The sequence below is a fragment of the Labrus mixtus genome, chromosome 23 (assembly GCF_963584025.1).
Source record: "Labrus mixtus chromosome 23, fLabMix1.1, whole genome shotgun sequence".
Taxonomy (NCBI): domain Eukaryota; kingdom Metazoa; phylum Chordata; class Actinopteri; order Labriformes; family Labridae; genus Labrus; species Labrus mixtus.
This window is the reverse complement of record NC_083634.1, coordinates 7,680,750-7,704,253: the sequence shown is the minus strand read 5'-3', so window position 1 is coordinate 7,704,253 and position 23,504 is coordinate 7,680,750. Positions and strand designations below refer to the sequence as shown.

General features: G+C 40.8%; 3 protein-coding genes across 4 annotated transcripts in view; 1 reads left to right on the top strand and 2 right to left on the bottom strand.

Moving 5' to 3' along the window:
• Positions 1 to 3,426, bottom strand: part of stim2b (stromal interaction molecule 2b) — a 47,527-nt gene extending 44,101 nt beyond the window's left edge. Inside the window, exon 1 of one of the 2 annotated variants that reach the window (XM_061030948.1) lies at positions 2,345 to 3,426. In XM_061030948.1, coding sequence (XP_060886931.1) covers positions 2,345 to 2,477 — 133 coding nt within the window. In that variant the 5' untranslated portion in view covers positions 2,478 to 3,426. The remainder of the gene's footprint in view (positions 1 to 2,344) is intronic. The other variant, XM_061030947.1, reaches the window with a different exon arrangement.
• tm4sf5 (transmembrane 4 L six family member 5) overlaps positions 1 to 23,504 on the top strand; it is a 394,180-nt gene that overhangs the window by 121,741 nt on the left and 248,935 nt on the right. The window lies entirely within an intron of this gene.
• On the bottom strand, positions 7,478 to 22,864 carry tbc1d19 (TBC1 domain family, member 19). Its single transcript, XM_061031429.1, has 21 exons — positions 22,641 to 22,864; positions 22,396 to 22,468; positions 22,210 to 22,255; positions 21,126 to 21,201; positions 20,915 to 20,989; positions 20,556 to 20,619; positions 19,412 to 19,458; positions 19,209 to 19,319; positions 18,988 to 19,060; positions 17,591 to 17,629; positions 15,392 to 15,504; positions 14,458 to 14,532; positions 14,201 to 14,263; positions 12,593 to 12,677; positions 11,868 to 11,912; positions 11,204 to 11,236; positions 10,991 to 11,100; positions 10,816 to 10,907; positions 10,152 to 10,267; positions 9,967 to 10,037; positions 7,478 to 8,284 (listed from the first exon to the last, which is right to left on the bottom strand). Exons 1-21 carry the CDS (start codon positions 22,734 to 22,736, stop codon positions 8,210 to 8,212), a joined length of 1,578 nt encoding a protein of 525 aa, XP_060887412.1. The 5' UTR covers positions 22,737 to 22,864; the 3' UTR covers positions 7,478 to 8,209.

Genomic DNA, 23,504 nt, shown 5'->3' with positions numbered 1-23,504 from the left:
TTAACCTCAATGATTAGGACAAAAAGAAATCATGCATACTGAATAAACGCTGCAGTTACACCAATCAACAGAAACAGCTTTATGTGTATATAATAAATATATTTGTCTGCAGGCAAGAAGTAATTCTCAACGACAAGCATCCTTCAGGGACATAACCACATTTCTGACTGTGCAAACGTCCCACAAAGACGTTATGATAACTCATATCTTTAAGCAACTCTTTCTTAATCAGTGCCGCTCTGGCCTTTAGCTAAGATGCTAAGCTACGGTCAAAGAGAAACATGAAGTCAGAAAGCTAACTTTATAATGTCACACGGAGACGTTTCCCTTAAGTTAGCAAACATTAGTCACAAAGAGACACTTGTGATGTCACACCTACTGAGGCTGAAGCAACAGAGCCGGTGAGTGAGCTGAATTTAAGAATGTACTTCACTCCCTTTGGACTGAACCTTTCATTGGCAGATGGAACCATGTTTGATTTCTACTTGCGGACCTTTTATCAAGCGTTAGCGTTTATCTAAAAAATGCTAAGCTATCGATATAGTAGCTTGAAAAGAGAAAAGTCAGTAACCCAGTGTAATTATGTATTACAACAACATTGTACCATGGAGTTAGCTTACTTTAGCCGCCTTAGGCTACTTGTCGCAGCAGATCAACAAAGGCTGTAGCAACAGAAACCTTTTGAGTTTTGAACTGAACAATAATGTTCAAGTCTCACTTTAGAGCATTTGAACTAAACGGTTTGAGGAGGTCCGACTGATGTATCGGTCTGCTGTTATTATTGGGACAATATGGGCTTATCAAAGATGCAAATGGTGAAAATAAATCACTTTTTACGGAGTACTCTCAGCACTGTCTGCAGCATCTGAAGCTGAGCTTACGTTGGTCCTGATCAACATATTGTACATGATTTATCTGGTTCGTTTTTAGGAGCTTGTATACAGACAATCATGAATGCTGAACAGTTGTCAGAGACGAGGTTTATTACGATCTCCAGCAGCAGTAAAAGACGTGCAGGGAATGGACCAATGCGTTACTTGAACATACACCTCCATTCAGATTTTATTTTGTGTGTGTGTGTGTCTGTGTCTACACTTGTGGCGCCTAACTTCCCTATGTCAATGTTAAAAGTACAACACGTCTCTTTTAGTGTACGTGCCGACAGCCTGGAGCGCAAAATAGTCAAAACGAAACACTTAAAATAAAAAAAAATCATTTACCTCTATGGGATTTTCCTTTGAATATTTGCATTAGTGACGCCCTGTGTGAGTCATGACTGATGATTTGCCTCTAAGGGATGTGAGGGGAGTAAGGTGAAGGACATCCACTGGAGGTTAATACTCCACTGCTTTAAGGGCAAAAACTACTGTGTGTTCAAGGATTACATTGATTTTTTAAAATTTGTATACGTCTAAGATTAAATGATCTCTTCATGGTTCTTAAAATACATGAGCACGATTCTGTTAATATATGAATATGCAGTCTTGGATTGTAAATACTGTAGTTTGACCCAAGTCTAATGTCACTTTCAATACATATCTGTCTATGTTACTAACGATAACGAAGGGAATCTCTGACTGGATACAAACAAATGGTTTTGTCACAAAGAGTAAATGTAAGCCTTTAAAATGTCATTATAAACAATTAGTTATACTAAGTTATTCAGATAGCTCTACATTTTCAGTTACACTTTCATAAACTGAAATCGGCAAACGTTTAAAACGAGAGAACCCACACTTTGTACACGTGGGTCCTTGTTGAACTTAGTCGATTTAGGTCATGTATAAAAGCCTGTTAAATGAACGGCCGATCAATACTGCTGGGTTAAAGCAGATACAAATGGATGGAAATCCTGATCTCATTAGGTTATGTCAATAGCTCAATTTCAGAGGTGGGGGTGGGGGGGGGGTACCTGTGGCCTTCTGGCTACGATCAGCACTACTCAATGCACATACTAATGTAAAAACAGAGCATTTAGGTGGACTTCTAGCTGGAAAGGACTACCTTGTGGCTTGTAGGACACAGATGCAGATGTGTATCAGGCGAAATGTGTGTTCCAGTAATTAGTCCTGCCCTCAATATGGATGCATCCTGCATTCCTGTCATGTCACGCATTCCTCGGCAATGTACAGAGGTGTGGGTGGGGAGTGGGTGGGAGAAAGGTGACTGTCGACACCAAATGCATCACTTTCCATTAAGCCCCCCTGCGCAGGGCTTTCCCCGAGAAAGCCACCGGGGAGAAAAAAAAAAAAAAGAGGATGTGGGTTTAAAAAAAAAAGGGAGGGGGGGAGGACTGAACATGCGTAATTACATTGGAGACACTTTGTATCCAACATGGGCTTACCTGTGGTGGCTACATTCGCAGCATCAGACGAGTGGCTGGCTAGATCATTCGAGTAAGTGCACTCCAAGCCCAGTACCGCATAGATGACGAGTCCACGTAGCAATACATTCAATACGATGTGCATGTTACTCATGGTGGAGAAAAGGTGAAAATAAAGCAAGTCGTATCCGTAGGACTGGGATAGTTGATGGAGGGGGAGGAAACCCCGAAAAATGTCAGGTTCACGAGGGGAAGAGATACAAATATATATATATCAGTCTTTTGAGTAGATTTTTTTTTTTTAGAGTGGGAAAAAAAAATGCACCACAAAATTTACTGTAAAAAAAAAAAAAAAAAATCCGCAGTAGAGTGGTTTTAAACGTACCGGCTAACTGCTGTCAGAAAACCTCACAGGAGCGTGAAAAATGCCGATAAAAGAATAGTTCATGGTGGGTCAAAGGCAAGTTTAAACTACTCTTATGGAAGACCACCCTCAAAACAAAACTAATAGCCTCTAATGCGTTTACCTGCTGTTCCAGAGCTGCTTGGAGCTAAGACGAATGAGACCCCCATGTCTTATTTCTTTAATTAAGAATTAAGAAAAAAAACAAAAACGTAGTAGTGAATCCAGACATGCAGCCTATCTGAAGGAATTCCCTGTCCAAAAATAAATAAATAAATAAAAAAGCCAAAAAAAATGGTAGTAGCTTTTAAAGCGTGGGTATCCACACGCTGCAATGAATATCTGTTATGTATCCTTACGTATGCCTGTTTGTTTGTAGAATATAGTCCCTGTACTTCCACGTACAGTATACAAACACCGGGTACAGCTTCAGCATATTGAACTCGCAGCGTCTCACAGGTCCGCCTCTTCACACGAAAGTAGCAAATCCCATTGCATCAAAAAACACAGCCGCTTCTTCGTCCCCCGTTTCCCCTAATCCATCTATCGACAGCACACGACATCCGCCTACTTTCCAAATGAAGTTTTTAAGTCAGCTTGTCGTGGCTCGGTGTGATACTGTATCCTCCCGCCTGTCATATTAGCTGCTCGCCGGCTGATGCAGACCGACCGAGGGAGAGAGAGGGAGGGAGGGAGAGAGAGAGAGAGAGAGGGAGCCAAGCGGGGCGGAAGTCGGTATGCAAAATGTTTGACATCAGGAGGTTGTGGAGGTGGCGGGGGCAGGACTTTTAATTTGGCTGTGATTACTTTCCTGTCGCTGACCGGGTTTGTTTTTGTTTTCAGGAGGCTATAATGGTTTGTAAAGCCAGCAGGGTATCACTCCCACAATGCCCCCCCCACGGGGTTTCAAGCAGGGGTTTCACGGGTCCCCTTTACCCACTGCTGTCGGGTGGATCTATTTAAAGGCTGCTGTTTCAACCGCGTCCAAAAAAAAACAAAAAAAAAGTAGGAACATCATCCTCCTACACTTTACGTTAGTGTTCTCCCTCCGTCATGGTGTGACGCACACGATGATACACGCTTCATTGTTCTCCACTTGTACGCCGGCCCATGCAAGTTCTCCTGCGAGGCTGAGCGCTCTCATTGGCTGGAGTATCCCAACATGGCAGAGCCTGATTGGGTGGTTCAGACAGACATTTTTTTTTTCTGTTTTGAAGGTACTCATCGCGGGAAATAACAAAAATACTTCATCATAATATTAATGTATGATGAACGTCATCATATGCCATGTTTCTTTTTTACTTTTCAACCTATTTTTCTGGCCATAAGAGTGTTATTATTGGTTATTAGGGGGCATGACTACAACTGCCAGTGGGCCTGAAAATATTTAGAATAACACATAAAAACCTAATTCCATTGTAGAGTTATTGTTACAGTTATTAACCATTTATAACTAAACTACCAATGAAGTTATTATCAACAGATGTCACTGTAAGAGAGTGAAATATATTACTTTTATGACATTCTTATCTGTAGGTAATTTGAAGATAGATTTAAAAGTAGATCCTATTTTGATTCATTTGGAGGCATATTTGACAATGTAAATACAAAAAACTGGACCCAGCAAATGGCATGTATTGCATACTTTCAGGCCTCTATTACTGCTGTTAATCCGTTTCTGTTGTACAAGGCGGGTTGAATTGTGATTTTATCTGTCGCAATAAAAAAACAGCAGCATACATATATTCATGATGGGTTTTTACTTTAGGCTATATCATGATTTAGATATGCATCTAAATCGTAAGACTGTATGGACTTAGTCTCTGTGAGGTCACCCAATGGTTTATGAACAGATGTATGAAGCCCAATGATGGTGGTCGCCATATTGGAAATGCTGACTGAACCAAACTTTCGATCGATTTAGAAACAGGCGGTGTTGGCAAACAGCTATAACATGTGTAGCTGAGTAAATATTTTATCATTAATCATTTGTTTATGTTGGTGAACCTTCTCAAAAATGTTTGTAATAATTACTGACACAAAAGTTGAACCGGGTTATTTCATGGGGTTAAGGTGGGGGACTCTATTTAATGATGCACACAGACACTTTAGTGACAAAGTTGCTCTTTTTCCGGCAAAAGTGGGAAAGTTCGGTAAAGGTAAGACGTGTTGTGATGCTCTCTCTTCTTGTTTTAAGCTAGTGACTGTGAAATATGTGAAAGTTGCTCTAAATTGTGTAAAAACGTAACGGTAGTATGTTGTGAATTTGGAAATTAGCTTTACTATTGATTTTAGTCGACAAAGACGGTAAATGATGTAAAAAAAACGTTGGAGATGGGGCGCTAGTGGCTCAGTGGTTAGCGCGCACGCCCCATGTATGGAGGCTGTAGTCCTCCAAGCGGGCGGCCCGGGTTCAAATTCCACCTGTGGCTCCTTTCCCGCACATCATTCCCCGCTCTCTCTCTCTCTCCCTGATTTCCGACTCTATCCACTGTCCTATCTCTGCAATAAAGGCCCAAAAATAAATCTTGAAAAAAAGAAAAACTCGTCGGACATTTTGCCTCATTTGCATATCTGGCTCTCGCCGCAGGGAAGAGAGACCACGCCATTGCTCATGTCTGTGGGACTTTTCTGTGCCCTTTTGCTGCATTACAGGTGCGTTATGATGTTTCAATGTTTGTTGTACTTTCATGGGATAATTTCATGCAAATTTAAGCTAATTACATTAAATATTAGCCTTTGTTTAATATGTTTGTTCTTTCCAGATAACAGCCACACCTTTTAAAAGCAATATACTTTTCATTTTGGTTTTACTGCAACAAGTACTATTTTAACTCTGTATGGTGTACTTATTTTCTTTTGTACGCCTTTCTGTGGCTGAAAGTGGTGAAATGTTTTGTTTGTATTGTGAGACAGAAAAAAAAGTGGGAAAGTTCTGTGATCCCAGTCCTACGGATACGCCTTTGCTCGTGTCTGGGTGAGCGACCTTTCTGTGCCCCTCTGCTGCGTTACAGGAATTAAAAGTACAATCCTGATCCTGTGTCGGTGCCTTCCTTTGCACCCTACAAGCAACCATCGTAAGTCTGCTGCACATGCCCACCTGTCAGTCACCTCAGCCGTGCCACTAATAATGTATGCCAAACTCATTAATCAAAACAGATGAGTTAAAAAAAAGTATCCCCTGTACACTGTAAACCGACAAAGAAATAAGCTATCAATACTATTTTGTTAATAACCTGTCTGAAAATGTGTTTATTTCTTTACTGTAATAGGGATTTCTTGGCTTTTGCAGCCAGCCTCAAGTGGCCACTTGAGGAAATGATGTTTGTAGCGATCCCTCATTAACTTCACTTTTCAACACCGGAGGTTTCAGCTTGACTTAAATGCAACTCGTGCAAGAATGTGTAGTTTACTTTTACTTGAATGAAGACAACTAGGACTGGGGCATTATACAATGTTGTCTCATTGTTCAAATGTTCAATCTGATATTGGTGTAAATGCAGTAGTGTCATTGGACATCATCTTGAACAAGAAGAAATTCCTTCACAGAATTCACCGGGGGGTGATCGTGGATTAGTGGTTAGTTAGCGCTCCCCGTGTACAGATGCTGTTGTCCTCGTAGTGGGAAGCCTGGGATCGAGTCTGACCTGTGGCTGCTTCCCCACGTTTTTTTTTTTTTTTTTTTTAATTAAGATTTATTTTTGGGCTTTTTGTGCCTTTAATGGAGAGATAGGACAGTGGATAGAGCTGGAAATCAGGGAGAGAAAGTAGGAAATGACATGCGGGAAAGGAGCCACAGGTGGGATTTGAACCTGGGCTGCCCGCTTGGAGGACCACAGCCTCCATACATGGGGGTGCGCGCACTAACCACTGCGCCACCAGCACCCTAACTCCCCACGGTTTCTGACTCTGTTCACTGTCATATCTCAAGGAATTAAAAGCCCCAAAAGAGATCTAAAAAAAATAATACTAACTTTTCAAAACCCTTATTTGGGCCACTGCACATCTTTGTACAAGAAATCTTTCAGAGGCCCAACCTCAGAGTGTGGACATACAGAAGGTCCATATCCCATTAATGCAACAAATGGAGCAGCAGGAGTGACCTGGGTTTGTGTAAGAGTAAGCTGCACAGCAGGTAAGTGTTGTCTCAGGAGGAACAGACTGGTGGGAGGCCAGAGGGGGGGGGGGGGGGGGGGGGGGGGGGCATGATAAAGGTGGTGGGAGGACCAGTAAACAGGTGGCAGTTGAAGCAGGAGCGAGGGAGAGGCGAAAGAGAAGACAAGCATAATTCGATACGAGCCCGCAGAGGGGGCAGCGGGGAGGAAGGCGGCCAACAACGAGGCAGGAACAGAGCAGATGCTACGTGTGGGAGGAGGGTGAGGAGGAGGCGGTCAAGTCCCTTAATACGGCTACCTGTCAATTACTCTTGAAATGATAAGCCTCCAAAGTACAGTCCTCCCTGTCCAAATATTTACCTTCTCAAATAAACATTGGGAAATATTCCATCATGGAGGAGGAGGAGATCAGGCAGCAGTGTGCTGAGACTTTAAGCTTTTACACAATAAAACCAAAGCAAAGCAATTCAACAAATAAGTTCATTTATTTCATAGAAAAGAAATCGTTCTCTAGGTCGCAGTAAACATGAATATGTGTCGGATGAAACCCTTGGCACTGACTTACAAACAATAATATTTACTGTAAAGAAACAATGATTTGATTGCATTAAAATCAAAGTTAACATACACTGTGTGTTTTAAAGCAATACAAAGTAAGCTATTACATTCAGGTAGTAAATACATAATCCAAAAATAAAAAACCATAGAATGATCAAATAAAATAAATTCCGGCACTGGAGGTCCCTTAAGAGTGCAGTTATAATATATTTCTTCATAAATAGAATAAATGTGTATACGCAGCAGCTTCTAGTCCTATAGGTTACATAATAAAGCGTCCTTTCCTCAACGCGCCGGTGCTTCCATTCTCCTCACTCATCAGCGACAGCGTCATCTAATAGCTTAACAACGAGCGAGAGCCGCGCAGCTAATTAACACTTCATTAGCCGAGCCTGGAGATGCTGCTGTTGTTCTCTCATCGCCGCGCGGCCACCGCTTCATGAGCTTCTCGGCTGATCCCAGAGCTGCTCTGCGGATCGTGTTTCCTGCAGAGCATATGGCTTAAGAGGGAGGTTAGTTCAACCTTATTGGTGTGGTGGCTATATGTACATAATGTATGATATCTTAGAATATGATACAGGGGGATCCACTATTCATGGTGCACACATGCTAAAGAGGGGTTTGGCTTTTTGCTGTGGAGTAGTGCAAGATGGAGGATGTTCTGCTTGTGGAGGTGTCCATTATTCCTTGATATTGCACACTTTAGCGTTTTGTTTCTTGGTTATTAGTAAGTGTTAGCTTGGTTCTTATAACGTTGTGATGTAGCATTCTTCATCCGTCCGTGGGTTCGACTCATATCCCGCGGTTTCCTCAGATGGAGGTGGCAAACAGAAAGATCTGGATGAGCGGCATGACCTTCAGAGTTGAAAGGTCTGCGAGGACGGCCTGCATGTTTGCGTGTCAAAGAAAAGAAAATCACATTTGTCATCTCAATGCACTCCCCTCCTGACTGAAGCAGCCTTACCTATCTATAAAGCCAAGCATGCCCCCCCCCCCCTCATCAGGAGACATATTTCAGGATTTAAAAAAAGCCCAACACATGCATGATGGTGATGCAGGATCCTTGGGAAGCGACAATCCTTGCTTAAGAGTACACCGCTTCCCTTGCTCTGTCCTTTTGGGATCGGTGGGAGATTAAATTTAGGGGCCCTATCATGTTTAGAGAGGGGGGTTTAATATTTCAGTTCTAAATATAAAGATAAGGAGCAGTGCATTATGATATCTCTTCTCTGCTTGGGGCAGGTGGTAAATGAGCAAGCGAATGGTGCCGGTTAGCATCTTAGAGCAGGAGAGATCAGGCTGTCGCCCCCGTGCGTCACATCATAGTTTAAAGCCCTCGCCCTGACGGTAAGGGGAGAAGAAAGGGGGAGTGAGTGAGGCGTGTCATTGTATAGTTTACTCTTGGTTTTGGTTATACGATAGTGGGAGCACAGTATGGGTGTGGTGTACAGTGCAGGCATGTAGATTTACATTACAAGATTTACATTACATGTTACTGTAATAATGCAACATGAGAGTCAGCAGAGCTAACAGAGGTCACATTCTTTCAGCTAAAACATTCTGGAAAGATTTCAACGTTATTCACATAATTCTGAGCAGAAAAACATTATGGATTGTGCAACAATGAATATAAGCCTTAAAAATAAAATGTTTTTGTTCTTTGTAGGGTGAAGTTTAATCAGGGGTATCTCAGGCTCCCACTAAAAAAACTTCAATTAGTTCAAAATGCTGCAGCTAGACTGATAACCGGCTCCAGAAAACACCATCACACAACCTCGACCCGGGCCTCGCTGCGTTGGCTTCAGATGACCATATTGAGTTGACATTTCTTTTACCAACTTTTACAGCTCTAATTGATCAGGCCCCTAGTTATATAACCACTTATTAACTCCTAATGAGCCTGGGCGCCCCCCGCAGATCAGCTGATCAAGGTTTACCGGTTGTACCCAGACCCCGTTCGAAGATAAAGGTCTATCCGGCTTCTGCAGTCCAGGCTCCAAAACTCTGTGCTGACCTACCTGCTGAGATCTGGTTCACTATCTCTGTCTCACCTTTTAAAACTCTTCTTAAAGTATTCTTTTATAAAAAAAGGCTTTTATCTCTATCATTGTTTTCCATTTTTAGATGTATTGTTTGTTTTCATTTGAATGTATTTTGGTTGTCTTTGTATTGTATATAAATTGTGTTATAATGTATTTTATGTTAACTGTGAAGCACTTTGTAAAGTTGTTAAGAAAAGTGCGACATAAATAAAAGTTATTAATATATTATTATTATAAGTTGTGTTATGGCGTTAGAGGATTTAGCAGGATTAGTGTGATGGTTGATATTTGTCCAGCCAGCCATTTTTTCAGACATGTGCATGCAGAAGACTGGGTTACTGGTACTGGCTGCTCATCAACAGCTATTTACAGCCTTCCTGGGGTATGTGGGGGGGGACAGGGAGAGGACTGGAAGAGTTTAAGACACAGACACACACACACACACACACACACACACACACACACACACACACACACACACACACACACACACACACACAAGAGTTTAATGTGAGAAACACATACCTCAGCTGAGGCCAGTGATGTCACTTCCATCAGGTTCTCGGCGCGGAAAGCAAACACAGCAGCGGCGAGGACTGGAGGAGAGAGGTCATAAGACACAGAGGGAAAAGGAGGGACACACAACATACATTGTAAATAAAAATGGGCTATGATGAAGACATAACTGCAAAGTCTGAAACACCTATTACCTGCAACTACCTCCAGTGAGTCGTAGCCAAGTATTCTGTCCCAGAGAAGAAGCAGCTGATCAGTGGACAGATAGCCAGAAAACCCACGAACCATCCACTTAAAGGCAATACGCAACCTGGAGACAAAAAGAGATCCCTTCTGTTTGTGTAGTTGATATACTTAAGATTAGATTTAGATATCTACAATGGAGAATATAATTGAATAGATAAACTTCAATAGAATTAAAGAAAGGAAAAGGGGTGTAATATCATGTAATTGTATTTGACACTATTACACCTCTTGTCAAATGGGCGTTCAGGGCTTCATGAAATCAGCTTTCTTTTTGTGATTCCAGTAATGTGACACTAGGTGGCAGCAGTTCACTACAATTACAACATCTGTGTGTGTGTGTCGGTGCAGGGGTGTATGTAACTCATACATTCTCATAAAGAAAAGTTAAACACAGAGGTCACATTTCACCTTGACCCAGACAAATATTAAACAATAACAAGAAAGAAACAGAAATGTTTGTAACAGATAAGAGAATGTTTTGTTGTTCTCTGTCTCACTTTAATTCTTGCTTTGACTAAACGCACTGTTAATGTCTGTGGCAAAATTAAGCTTGGAAGTGTCTACATAGGACCACAAAAACAGGGGGGATGTAGCAGTGTGGAGGGTACTCACGGCTGCGCCCCGATCTGTCTGAGGTGGTAGAAAAGCTGCGGCAGATGGGTCTGCAACAGCCGCTCAAACTGCAGGCACAAAGACACAATACCCTACAGGAGCACAATGCGCACAACTTGAGTACGGGCATGAGGTCAGACGCAGCACATGAAAGGGTTTAGAACTGCATGCTCACCGAGGGAGACGAGGAGATGGAGTGCAACCTGAAGAAGTAGCGGGTGTACATTTCCCTGAACACGCTGTACAGCTTGGACGGCTCGTTGTACAAGAAACACAAAGGTGCCACTGTAAAGCCGCACACAAACACACACTCCCTGTTACTGTATATGTTGCGGGGGTTCCTCCTGAAAATGAAGCGTGAGAACTGAGGAGTGCAAAGTATACTCACCATACATTGAAAAGCCATGGAAAGGGATCACACCTGTTATAATTAGATTTAAATGTCAGTAGGATTTAGATAAGCAACATACATTTTAGTTATAAGACAGAAAAATCCAATGTACCAGAACTACCAAAAAACAATAATTGAGATGTTCTGAAAGGATATTTTACCTTACAGATACTGATTACAATACTTTGACTCAGCATGGGCCATTACTTAGTACACTTCTAATATGTATATATCAAAAAAACATACATAATATTGTTTTTTTAACACACCTTCTTCTAAATTCTGCAAGCTTTAACTAAATATTTACTCTCTGCTACCATTTGATGTTGTTGTCTGTTAAAGTCACATCAAAACTTATACCACACTGGTGATTATTTGGGGATGGATGGTTATTAAACCGATATAGGTATCGCTATCAGTATGGATGTCTGCTTTCATATCAGTATCAGAATATCTCTATTAAATAAGGAAAACATTTCTTGATTTAGATTTAGTTTGTTGATTAAAATGTGTATCAATATAGCTGATCATACAAATGATGTCCAGAGAAATCCATGCAAAACACGATCATGCAATGTTTGTGTTAAATAGATTGAGTCTTTAGTTGTATGTATCAGTACATTTTAAATAACATGATGTGAGTGTAAAGCTGCAGGCTCACCGTTAGGAGGATACACAACAGCACACTCCTCATCTCCAACCTTTCCTGTTAAACACACACACACACACACACACACACACACACACACACACACACACACACACACACACACACACACACACACACACACACACACACACACACACACACACACACATCAGTGTAAGAACTACAGCAACACGTGTTCAGTACAGATATCTACCATAGACATGTATAAAACATGGGTGTTGTATCAGAGGAGTTTCTGAAGTGCCGTTTTGAAGCCCATCGATGGCAGTGGCTAAATTGAAATCAGTTACTACCCAAATTATGCATAACTCGTATCCCTCAAAAACCTACGAGTAATATTGAAAATCAATCCTTGTACACTGTGTGTCGATAAAGCCATCAGCCAATCAGATCAAAATTGTTGTTTTTTTTAATACAAAGCTGTAAACATGTTATTTCTGCTGTCAAAATGGACATTTTAGAATGGGTGTGTATTCGACTTCTTGGGCTTTTGGAGGCAGCCTCAAGCGGACACTCAAAGAACTACACTTTTATGCACTTCTGTATGGGCTTCATCCTTCAACACTGGAGTTTGTCGCTTGGTATCAACGTGCAGACATGTTGTGTAAGGTCATCTGGGTGAAGTGGCACTCGTGAGCTTTTTTGCGCAACGATGGGATGGGTGTCTTAAGTGTGTGAGTGTGTGTCCTTGGTGGAGGGTGCATTAGTCATCTCACCGTGGATGTAGGATTTGGGCGGAGTGGCACTGTTGTATTTAAAGTGATCCAAGACAGCAGTGTCCCGGGAGAAACACAGCAACACCTGAGGACACAAAGTATCATTTTAACCTAAGATAAAGACCAAATGATGGAAGAAGAAAAGCCTCCCCCAAAAATACTAAATGTATCTATTACATGCCAAACATGTAAAAGTATCCTCCCCTGACAACAGGGGTAACATAGACTGTATTTTTTTTAATGTTTTACGTTGAAAAGGTGATGATGGCCTTGAGTTAATTCTACTAACGCAGTGCACCTGGTGCAAATGTTCCAAGATGATCTGAAGCAGACTGTAACAGAGCCTGGAGTGGCTACTTGAGTCACAGGATGACAGTTCAAGTGGGGGGGGGGGGGGGGGGGGGGGGGGCTTTCCATTACAGCCCCAAAGTCTGCGTCATTTTCAGAACCAATTTCATTTCCATCTCCTCCTTCAGATACATTTTATTAAAAGGGATAAAAATGATCCATCAGGGTAAAAAGTGAGGATGAGAATAAGGAGAGACGCATGTGTCCAGGCTGCCTTCTCTGTGACCTCTGTGACGTGTTATGTAAAGGTACAAAAACAGGGTGGTCTTCCTTCGTAGCTGACGTGTGTTTGTCAGAGATTGTATACAAAGAGATATTTAATCAGGGCGAAGTTTAGTCAGTGTTGTTCGTCCTGAAAGATTACACATAGTCAGTGTAAATAGTCGACTTGGTGTATGTTTTATCGACTGTATGGAGTTTGAAAGAGACAACATATCTAGAAAAACTTGTCTTGACTGGGTAAATGCAATTCTTTTTAGGTCCTGCCTAATTCCTGAACGTAATCTGTAAATCATCACTCATCCTGTGAAAAGTGGATTCTGTCACTGCCTGCTGAGTTTATCATTGGTAAACATTGACAGCGATGCCGGACCTTTGTTTTTGCTACACCTGTGTACTCATCAGTAAGCATGACGACCCTGAATAAACCGGTTGCTGAGAATCTTCTGTATATTTGACCATTGATCAGCTGAGAGCCTCCTAATGCAAACAGAGTAGTGACGCCCTGATGCCAGAGGCGGATATGTAGAGAGACCACCAGAAGTATTAACTTATCCCATTCATACACACTCGTATGCAGCGGGAGCAACTTGGACAAGGACACATCGGACACGTGGCTGCTTGGGATTGAAACCCCGACCTTCCAGCTGAGAGACGACCGACTCTACCACTAAGCCACAGCCGCCAAACAGGAGCCATGGACATGCATCACTGGAGAGATGTCAGACTGAGGGGGACTGCATCTCTCCAGGAACAAGTTCCACACTTTGGTCCGTACCAGGACTTCAAACAAAAGCCCTCCAGTTCCCAACCCCAAGTCACTACAGACTGAGCTACCCAATGATGTTAAATGATTGACTTATTCAATAGTTACCTTAAAAATATTTTGGTGGGGGGGAGGGTAAACTACTTGATTACTAATTGATTTTTCTTATTCAGGAGTGGATATTTATGTCAGTGAAAAAGAAGAAAGTAGAGCACAGGTATGGAAAGTTATGAGAGATGGAGGGCGGTATTGGAGAGAGTGGACACCTACAGTACCTGGTAGAGGAAATCTTCAAACACAAAGTAGTAGTCGTCATTACTGGCAGTGAGCTTCACATCCTGCCAGGAAGAGAATTTAAGATTAAAAAAAATATTTTGTTAGAAAATGAAACAAAGGATAAGTAGTACAAATATAGAACTTATCAGAAAATGGTTTTGTTATCAAAGATTATGTTATGGAGGACAAATATTTAAACATCTCCGCTATCCGGCTTTATAAATGTGAAGACTTTGAGCTTAAAGGAGTGTTTTACCTTATAGATAAGATGGTCCACCAGCAGAGCATGTTGTATAACTCCAGCTGTTAGCTGTTCATAATGCATCACATCCTGAAACAGCAGAGAGCCAACATATTGCATGAATAAAGTCAAACTGGACAAAAAAAAAGGTGAGAAAATGTTAGTGTTGATGTTACATTCTATTACGTCATTTTATCAGTAAAAGTCTTTTCTTTCTTGTAAAAAGGTAAACAAAGAATCATGGTCTTCCGGGACACTGGTAAATCAGTTTGAAGTACTTTGACAGTGATGACAGTTAAGACTAAACCAGGCTGAATGTGGCGTTTCCTGACCACAAGGTTAAACTCAAACGTGTCTCCGGTTTGAGACAGGTTCTCATAAATAAAACAGAGAGCAGGCGACAGGGTGGACGGGACGGAGCAATAAAAACGTCCGCTGTCACAGATTTGAAGCACCTTGACCATGATAAATGCCAGGGATGTGTTTCTATAGCAACAGTGGGTGAAGTTTTTTGCAGTTAACAGACTTTAGGTCAGAAAAAGTTTTAATATGTTTGCCTTTGTGCTTCCCACAGTCACGCTAACCCTCTTCAGCCCTCAGTTTGTCCCTGTAGCTCTTCTCTAGACATCAATCTGTCACAACCATTGGCTTATTAACTTAACTTAAGCAGCACTTTGCCGCACAGACAGACAGACGGCTGCTGTGTTCAGACTAACTTTTTTTTGCTACATTTCTAGAATATGATTATCTTAGAAATTGAACACAATTGTACATGCAGTTTGGGAATCAGTGCAGCTGTGTGTGCTTCACAACAAACAGTGACAGCAGACAGAAGCCACCAGGGAGCAGCTCGGTTGTATGTCTGGGTGTATTTGTGTGTGTGTGTGTGTGTGTGTGTGTGTGTGTGTGTGTGTGTGTGTGTGTGTGTGTGTGAGTTTGCATGTAGTACCGGGGGCTGGTTGGTAGAGTTGAGGATGAGAGCCCACAGGTCTGCACGGAGCCCAGTGGGGCAGCCCTGCCGGCTGTACTGCTGCGCTGCTGCACTGTCCTGCTCCACGAGCACTGAAACAAGAGGGAACTAAAGTTTAGACCTGAAGACGTTTTGAGGAGTGTGAATGATAGCGGAAAGATGAAGAACACAGTATGTAGATGCAGCCACAAGGTGATTAGCATAGATTAGCCTAACGACTCCATGCAGGTGGAAATAGCTCGCCTGGTTCTGTTGATTCTGGGTTTTTTTTAAACACCAACCCAATCTATTGTATTATAAAAAATAATTCTAGAAGTCATGCCAAGAAGTAAACTTGCATAAACACCCCATAAAACACATATTTGGATTATATAAGTGAGTTTTAGATGTACAAGTAGGTGGACTGTTTTACCTTGTTGAGTCATCCCTCCTTTTCCAATAATCATGCTAAGCTAGGCTAACTGACTTCTCAATGTCAAGATATAGCAAATCTAGTTTGACCCCGTGTGTGTCCATTCATTATGCTACAACATGCTAAACACCCTGTAGTTGTAGAAACTTATCCAGGCTATGTGATCCCCCGGTTTCCAGTCGTTATGCTAAGCTAGGCTAACTATCTTCTGGCTGTAACTGTATATCTTTACTACAGATATAAGAGTACTATACATTTTTCTCACTGTCTTCCAAGCAGGGAAAAAAAAGCTGTTTTTACAATGTTACAAGTTTACTTTTTTAAGTTTCTTCTGTTGTTCATGTTTGATCTATGTGTTTGATACATTCTCCCTTTAAAACTTGAAAGTTGAATGTATGTGCACAAAGCCGTTACTGTTATATATAGGCTAATGGTACTGTAGTTTATGTCATCAAAAGACGGCTGGAAGAGAAACACTCATATAACCCTGACTTGTTTCTGATTTGGCGGCAGAATGACATAATCTGTACAAACAGCAGAGTCATGGGAGAAGGTACACAGTCAACTGTATCAGCTGGGAAAACGAACACCTGCACAACAACAAGGAAGGAAGGTCAACTCTAAATCTGTTAGCAGGTTTGTTTTCTTTGACAAGACCTAGAAAGGGTGACCTTTATTAACACGGACTATGAACATTTTTAATCTGGGACTATGAAACCACTAATATGTCACTTTGGTTTATCTTAAAGAAGGGTAACATGAGCGCGTTTGGGTGTCTGTTTCACAATTTCCTTCTGTCCCTCTGAATATGTATAAACATCAGAATATGACACACACCCGTAATGGTGATTATGACATCATTTTAGGAAAACACTCAGACACTTGTTGGAAACGATTAATATCCTTATTACGCCTTAAATCTATGATGTGACAGAAACCAAAAACATACTTCATTTGAATTTAGGGGCACGACAGTCATGACATAAACTAACACCCTGTTCGCCTCTAGAACTTCATATTTGTACAAACTCAACACTCAGACTGAGACCTGGATTGTGACTTGGCCGAGGGTAAAATATATCAACAAAATAAAAACGTGTTCATTTGAAGACTTGTGTTGAATGATTTCTGATTGGTGTTTAAGCTGCGTTCATAGCAGAGCAATGAGATCAAATTCAAGCTTCTCTCAGGCTGACTAGGAGGATATGAAGTAGTCAGTGTGTCAAACTAATCACTCTAAAAATACCAGATGTATTATGTCATGCATACAAACTGAATATGAACTTTAGCAACATCTTTTACTTTTTTATAAAACAGACAAAGATATGGTGTGCCTAAAATAAGTGTTCAGTACCTTTCTTTATTGTTTTATTCTTTAAAATGGTTCACATGGGATATTATTAGAAACTTTTGACTGATCTCCATAAAAAGACTCTTTAATGTAAAAATAAAACCGGACACCAATGCTCTAAATAAATTAGAAATATAAAACACAAAAAAATAAACACCAGGCAGAATCAAGCATGGAATTGTAACACAGGTTTATCTACTTAGTATGGAGTCAATGGGTCTAATGTCTGAGTAAAGCAGAACTTTCAATGATAAAAGATGATTTAGGATAATGTGATGATACAAATGATTACCTCTGGTGCTTTTTGTAAGAGTACTCTACTTAAACAAAACACCTTGATTCACGAGTTAGAATAAGAGAGACCGTTTAAAGAAAGACATTCAGAGCTTTTTAAAACCAAGAATCAAACACTCACCTTTTTTCCCGATTTGCACGTGCTCACTTTCAAACAGATCTGTACAGCGGAGAGAAAAGGAAAAATACAAAACAGATGCATCAATTATCATCTGTCGGTGAGTCATTGTCTTTTGAACTTATGTTGTCTTCTTTATTTACAAACACAGAGACGGTGGATAGGATTCTATTTAAAACCCAAACACCAGACTGTAACAATGTCAGTATGAGGATGAAACAAAGTTATAGTTTGAGAAAACCCAGACAGCAGTGTGGCACAGGAGAGGAACACAGGGAGATATCAGGCCTGAATGTTATTATACACCATTAAAGCCCAGAGTTCATTTGGTAAACACATTCATTTCAGAGTGTTTCTGTCACATTGCTGCTAGAATCAATCATTAGGTTGGATGCAACATGAAAAAGATATAAAATATGTTAAAAAAAACCCTCTTGTGTGGACCAAACAAGCAAGACATAATATATAAATTCATGAGATTCAGAGGTGCTAGTGAGATTAGATCCAGGCTAGCTGTTTCCCCTCACATCCAGCCTTTATGTAAAGCTAAGCTCAACTGGAGCTGGTTCCAGCTCGTATTGTGCACACAGAAAAAGACATGAGATTGTTATCAACTAGAGATCTGCCTTTGTAGTGGACTAACTTATTAAACATCATCACCTGAAATAGTCAGCACCAGAATCACTAACCATAACTTACCAACTAATTATTCATATTTTTATGAATTCAGACTCGCAATGCTGGTCAAATGTTGTGTGTAAGCTGTAATACATCAATGTGCCACTAGCAGGGGCTTTCCCCTCGGTTAATGGCTATTGGCGTATTGTCATAATTCCCCACTATCCAGATGTAAACCAGCACAGTGAACAGATAGCGCAGAATGATTTGACAGCATTTTAATATAGAAAATGGAGCTAAAGTTATGTTTGTTGTTTTAGGTTAAAATGGTGTATAACCCCTCAACCAGAGCAATGTGTAACCACATTCAGCACAGACGTGTGGGTGTCAGCCTGCGAAGACGATAGAAGGCTGGTGGTGCTAGCATTGCTAATGTTAGCCACACTCTGCAGACTTGGGTTAGGAACCGGACGGTCGCTGGTTCAAGTCCAGGTGCAGACCAAAAATACGGAAGTTGTTCTGGTAGCTAGAGAGGTCCGAGTGCACTACCGAGGTGCCCTTGAGCAAGGCACCAAAACACCAACCGCTCTGGTGCGCTCCCTGTGTAGCAATGTGCAGCAGCCCCTCTCTGACATCTCTCCACTGATGCATGTCCACAGGTCCTGTTTGTGCACGTGTGTGATTTGAGCCTATGTGTGTGAGAAGCACGTCTCTAAAATAACCAGAATTTCCCTCAGGGATTTATAAAGTATTTAAAATTTGCACTTTTTTTGTGTGAATACCTGGGTGGATGTGTGCGTAGTCATCAATCCCCAGTTGTCCTGTGATCAGGTTCAGCTCTGAGTAGGCCTGTCTCTGTGAGTTAAACACACACACAAACAACACAAGTAAATACACAGATTTCAAATCCATTTGGCTTTATGTGTTTTTCTCACTTGGTCACAAGCAGAAAAACCCACATTTAAGCAAACACATTAACGACACATGTTTGATGGGTCCCTACCAGCTGTGGGATGTCCCTGACGTTGACGGGAACCTGGATGAGACCCCAGTGGCTCCTGGCACTGACGTCGTCACTGCTGTCATGATTTGGGTTTCGCAGGCTGATCAACACCTGCATTGAGAGCAGTAATAAATAATAATAATGGCTCTTCTATAACTGAGATATGTTTCACTGAATACTGTGGGCTGAAAAGGTCTGCTTACCTCGAGAAAGTCTTTGGGGGCGTAGACAGGCCGGAAGCGACTTAAATCTGTCGAGAGACAAAGACATTTCAGTTTTTCTACAGTATAAAACTAGTCACTTCCAGCTCCAATATTTACACGTTGTTTTTATGTGTTTTGGGTACAGGTTTAACTGCTATAAAACCTAAATAAGACCACACATCAATAATAATTAAAGTAAAACTATGCTTTATTATCCAAAGAGCACTACAGGGTTACTTCAACTTCAACTACTTTAAGTGGAACTTCCAACCACCCTATTTGTAACCGGGCAATAAATTCAAGTGCTCTGTCCTCCCCACAATGAGCACACATGGAGGTTTGGCCTGAAGCAGGGGTGCTGCTTAGTTCCATCGCAGGAGTCTGGACAGCTTCTATATTCACAGTCCAAAGTGTTTACAGCCGGGGGACGGCACGTTCTAAATGTTTTTATTCGCTTCTGAGGCTGATAGCATTGCAAAAGGTTACCGGGTTCTTAAAGTCCAAATGGTTGGTTTATTGTCAGCCAACAACAGAAGTGATTAATGCTATAATGTCATTTAGCGTTAACTTGAGATGGCGAGGACGGATGGGTAATATTTAAAATTCTCATGGCAATTCCACTTCCCTTGGTAGTGATGGTTCAGAGTGTTTTAAATTGCTCTATTTGCTTTTATTCAAGGTAATTTCACACAGAAAGCATAAAAACAATGGGGATGTTGTCCTAGCATTTGTAGCAGCTCTAGATCGGGAAATTATGGAAAGTAGAACTATCTTCAGCAGAGGGACGCCCAAGGAGCGTTAGCATTTAGGAAACTGAGTGTTGAAAATGCTTAACTGCATATTCTGCAGAAAATAAAACAGTCAGTGGTAACAGGCCGGTATTGTTTTTGAGCTTTAAAGCCTATCTGTGACAACATGAATTCACAGTATACATCTAGAAACATCGCATTATACTTTGAAGAGGTAGCGGCCTAGTCCCTGCAGGGAAATGATCTCGATAAATACAGACTAAAAAAGGAAAGAAAACAGAGGTAGAACTTGTATGTGTTAAGCAGATATAAAATACACCAGTGTCTGAGTCAACACTAATCTCTTGTAAAAGGCAGAACACTTGGGGCCTAACCCCAGGGTAACGTCTAGAGACCTGGATCATCTGTGCCCATCTCGTTCCATTTGTTGGCGAGTTCTTTCTGCTCCGCTGCCGACCTCTGGGGGCGGAAATAAAGGATTTATAACAAAGCATAAAGCTTAAACAGAACCAAACAGCCTGAGTCTATAGGTGTAGAATTATGGTTAATTTGATCCAAACAGTGCTAAAATAGCTCTTGGCTACTTGTCAAACTTAGCCACAGCTCAGTTAGCTTTGGGTTCATATGATAATCACAGTATTTATGAGTTGCCTTCTGCAAAAACTATGCTAATGAAATACTGTAACATAACAAGAAACTCTGAATGAAAGGCTTTTCTAACTACGCTACATCGGTCCTTATTGACTGTATTTACCATGCGAGCCAGAGGCACTTCAAGCTCTGTGCTCATGCTGTTCAGGCTTTTGAGGACACGCTTCTCCCAGCTGGCCTGTGTCAGAGAACACATGCAGATAGAATCACTTGGCTTCAGATACGATGCACTAAGGTGATTAAAATAACAGAGGCGACTATGTGAGGAAGAAGAAGAATGGAGAAGTGATGGAGATCAGAGTGGACACACTGACCTGCGCCTTGCGCATGTAGGCTAGTGGCTCTTTGAGATGCTCTGAAGGAGCCATGGGATGGCTCGGGGGCAGCTGGCTAGAATAAGCAAACACAAGAGTGAGGGGATTGAGGATGTACAGGACAAACCTAAAAATACTTCCAACAGATTTGAGGGACTGAACTAAAACAGTTGGAACAGCATGATCGCCTGTCTTTATCTACACTAAGCATGTGTGAGGCAAACTGAATGACTCAAGGTCTCAGTGCGTCAAAAAATACTCAGCTTAATCTAAACACCTATAAGAGCTCATAGAGCTGACTAATGGCAAATAAGGTACTAGTCAGTGTTATATGTCATCCTTTAAAAGCAAATCCTGAAGCATCCTGTGTTTCGGTCGGAGCCTCGTGAGAGCAATGAGTGTGTTAGCCCCAAAGGAACACCTTTCAAAGCTGAGTATTCAAGTTCAAAGAGTTTTCCAGCTCATCAGTTAGATGATTCTGATTCAACAGACAGAAGAGAACTAATGGGAACACAAATCAGCATTATCTTAAGTGTGTGATATGTGTTTCATGTTCAGACAACTTCTCCATCGCCCCAAATCCAATTTTTATTGTCCAAAAATAAAGAAAAACAAATGAAGCCAATTCTACTAAATGATACAGTAAATACGTTTTTTATTTAAGAATCCCCATTTAAAAGCAATCTCACTATCATAAACTGTAAGATGTTATTACACTGCCAAGTCTGTAACACCTGTCGTTTGTATGATGTATGAGATAATAAAATATCAAGAAAAGTGCTTCATAGTACAATACATAAACACAGTGTAACACATAAACAAAGCACAAACAGAGCTCTATACCTAACAAGGTCCCCACACAAATGACACGGTAGTCAACTGCACCCTTTCTGATTCTTATTTACTGACTTAACCAATCACAGAGAACATTTATGAGACTATTTGCATATTTTGGCAATCTAAATGAATTGATTTTACAATTTCATGTATTATAAATTACATTTGCTAGTGTGGTAAGCCTCAACTGAGAACAAACAAAAGCAGGTAATGTAGGTCTTTCTGCTGTGTATTGAATGTAACTTACACGTGTAGTTCTCTGTACACAGCATTCTGTAGCTGTCTTTCCCAGCCTATAAAAAAGATTTAAAATGTTTATATACATAACAAATACGTTTTTTTTTTTTATATGAAATTGTTTATTTTATCACAAAAATAAATATTGAGCTAACCCTGTATGTGTGATTCAGAAGCTAAATTAAGACAAGCCCACCTGATGTTTTCAGAAAGCTGCGTACGTCATCTTTGAGGGACTCCAATCTTATCTCAGGTTGATGTAAACAGTCCTGGAAAGACACAATGGGAGACGATAAGATCATGTTTGACATTTATTGAAGTATGTTGCTTGTGTGCTGTATTTTTTACATGAAGATAAATGTAAAACACGACACTCTTGATACAGACTGCGGACCTGCTGGACTCCGCATCGTTAGCCGTCATGCTAACCCCCTTACTCACTTTGGCTTGTCTCTCTATCTGAGAGTGTAAATGACTTCCTTTCAGCCGCTGCACGATGTGAGAGATGGTCAGAGATAACTCGGTGCCCCCGTCCATCTTCCTCGTTAAAACACGTTTAAGATATGAGTGTTAAACGGCTCCGTTTGATTGTATGAGCTCTAGCAGCACCGGATGATGCGGCAGCCGCCCCCTGCAGAGGTTACCTAGCAACAGAGAGGACAGGGGAAACAAGGACGGGATGCTTTGGTTCCGATGGGGAAAAACATTTTGTTCACGGTTTACCAGAAAATTACAAGTTTGTTTGTATCTGTGAAAATCATCAATATTTATTCTCTACTGTAAACATACGTCTAAAAATACGTTTTTTTTTGTATTCTTACTAAAATACATTCATTTGATATCTTAAGAATCCTTGTATTATCAGATTAAAGTCAATATTATTGTATGTATGTGTCTAAGTGTGTGTGTATGAATACGTGTATAGGTTACTGTATATGTGTTTATATTAAACTTATATATATATTATAATAATTTGTTTTAAATTGTGTAATTCGATTTGTTTAGTTGATTTATTTGTCTCTTAAGAGGTGAGGTCCCTTGTATAAGCCTGTTAGCTTCTTGACCTCTCCTGACACACCTTTTATGTTTTTGTTAATCCTATTTTGATGTATTCTTATATGTGTGCTAATAAATAAATAAATAAAATGAAATAAATAAATAAATAAAATAAAATAAATATTCTAATAGATTACACTTCCTAACATTATCATTTGATGTATTATATGCATTATTTATTAATAAAGCCAATATATATATTCAATATAGCCCCCCCCCCCCCCCCCCCCCCCTCATCAGACTAAAGAA

Bases quoted from the DNA above. Each gene is read 5' to 3' on its own strand.
- tbc1d19 (XM_061031429.1), bottom strand. From the start codon at position 22,736: ATGGACGGGGGCACCGAGTTATCTCTGACCATCTCTCACATCGTGCAG. The intron at 14,264-14,457 runs GTAAAACACTCC...TCTTCCTGGCAG, and splicing joins TGGACCATCTTATCTATAAG to GATGTGAAGCTCACTGCCAG. The intron at 10,038-10,151 runs GTAATAGGTGTT...TCTCTCCTCCAG, and splicing joins CTCACTGGAGGTAGTTGCAG to TCCTCGCCGCTGCTGTGTTT.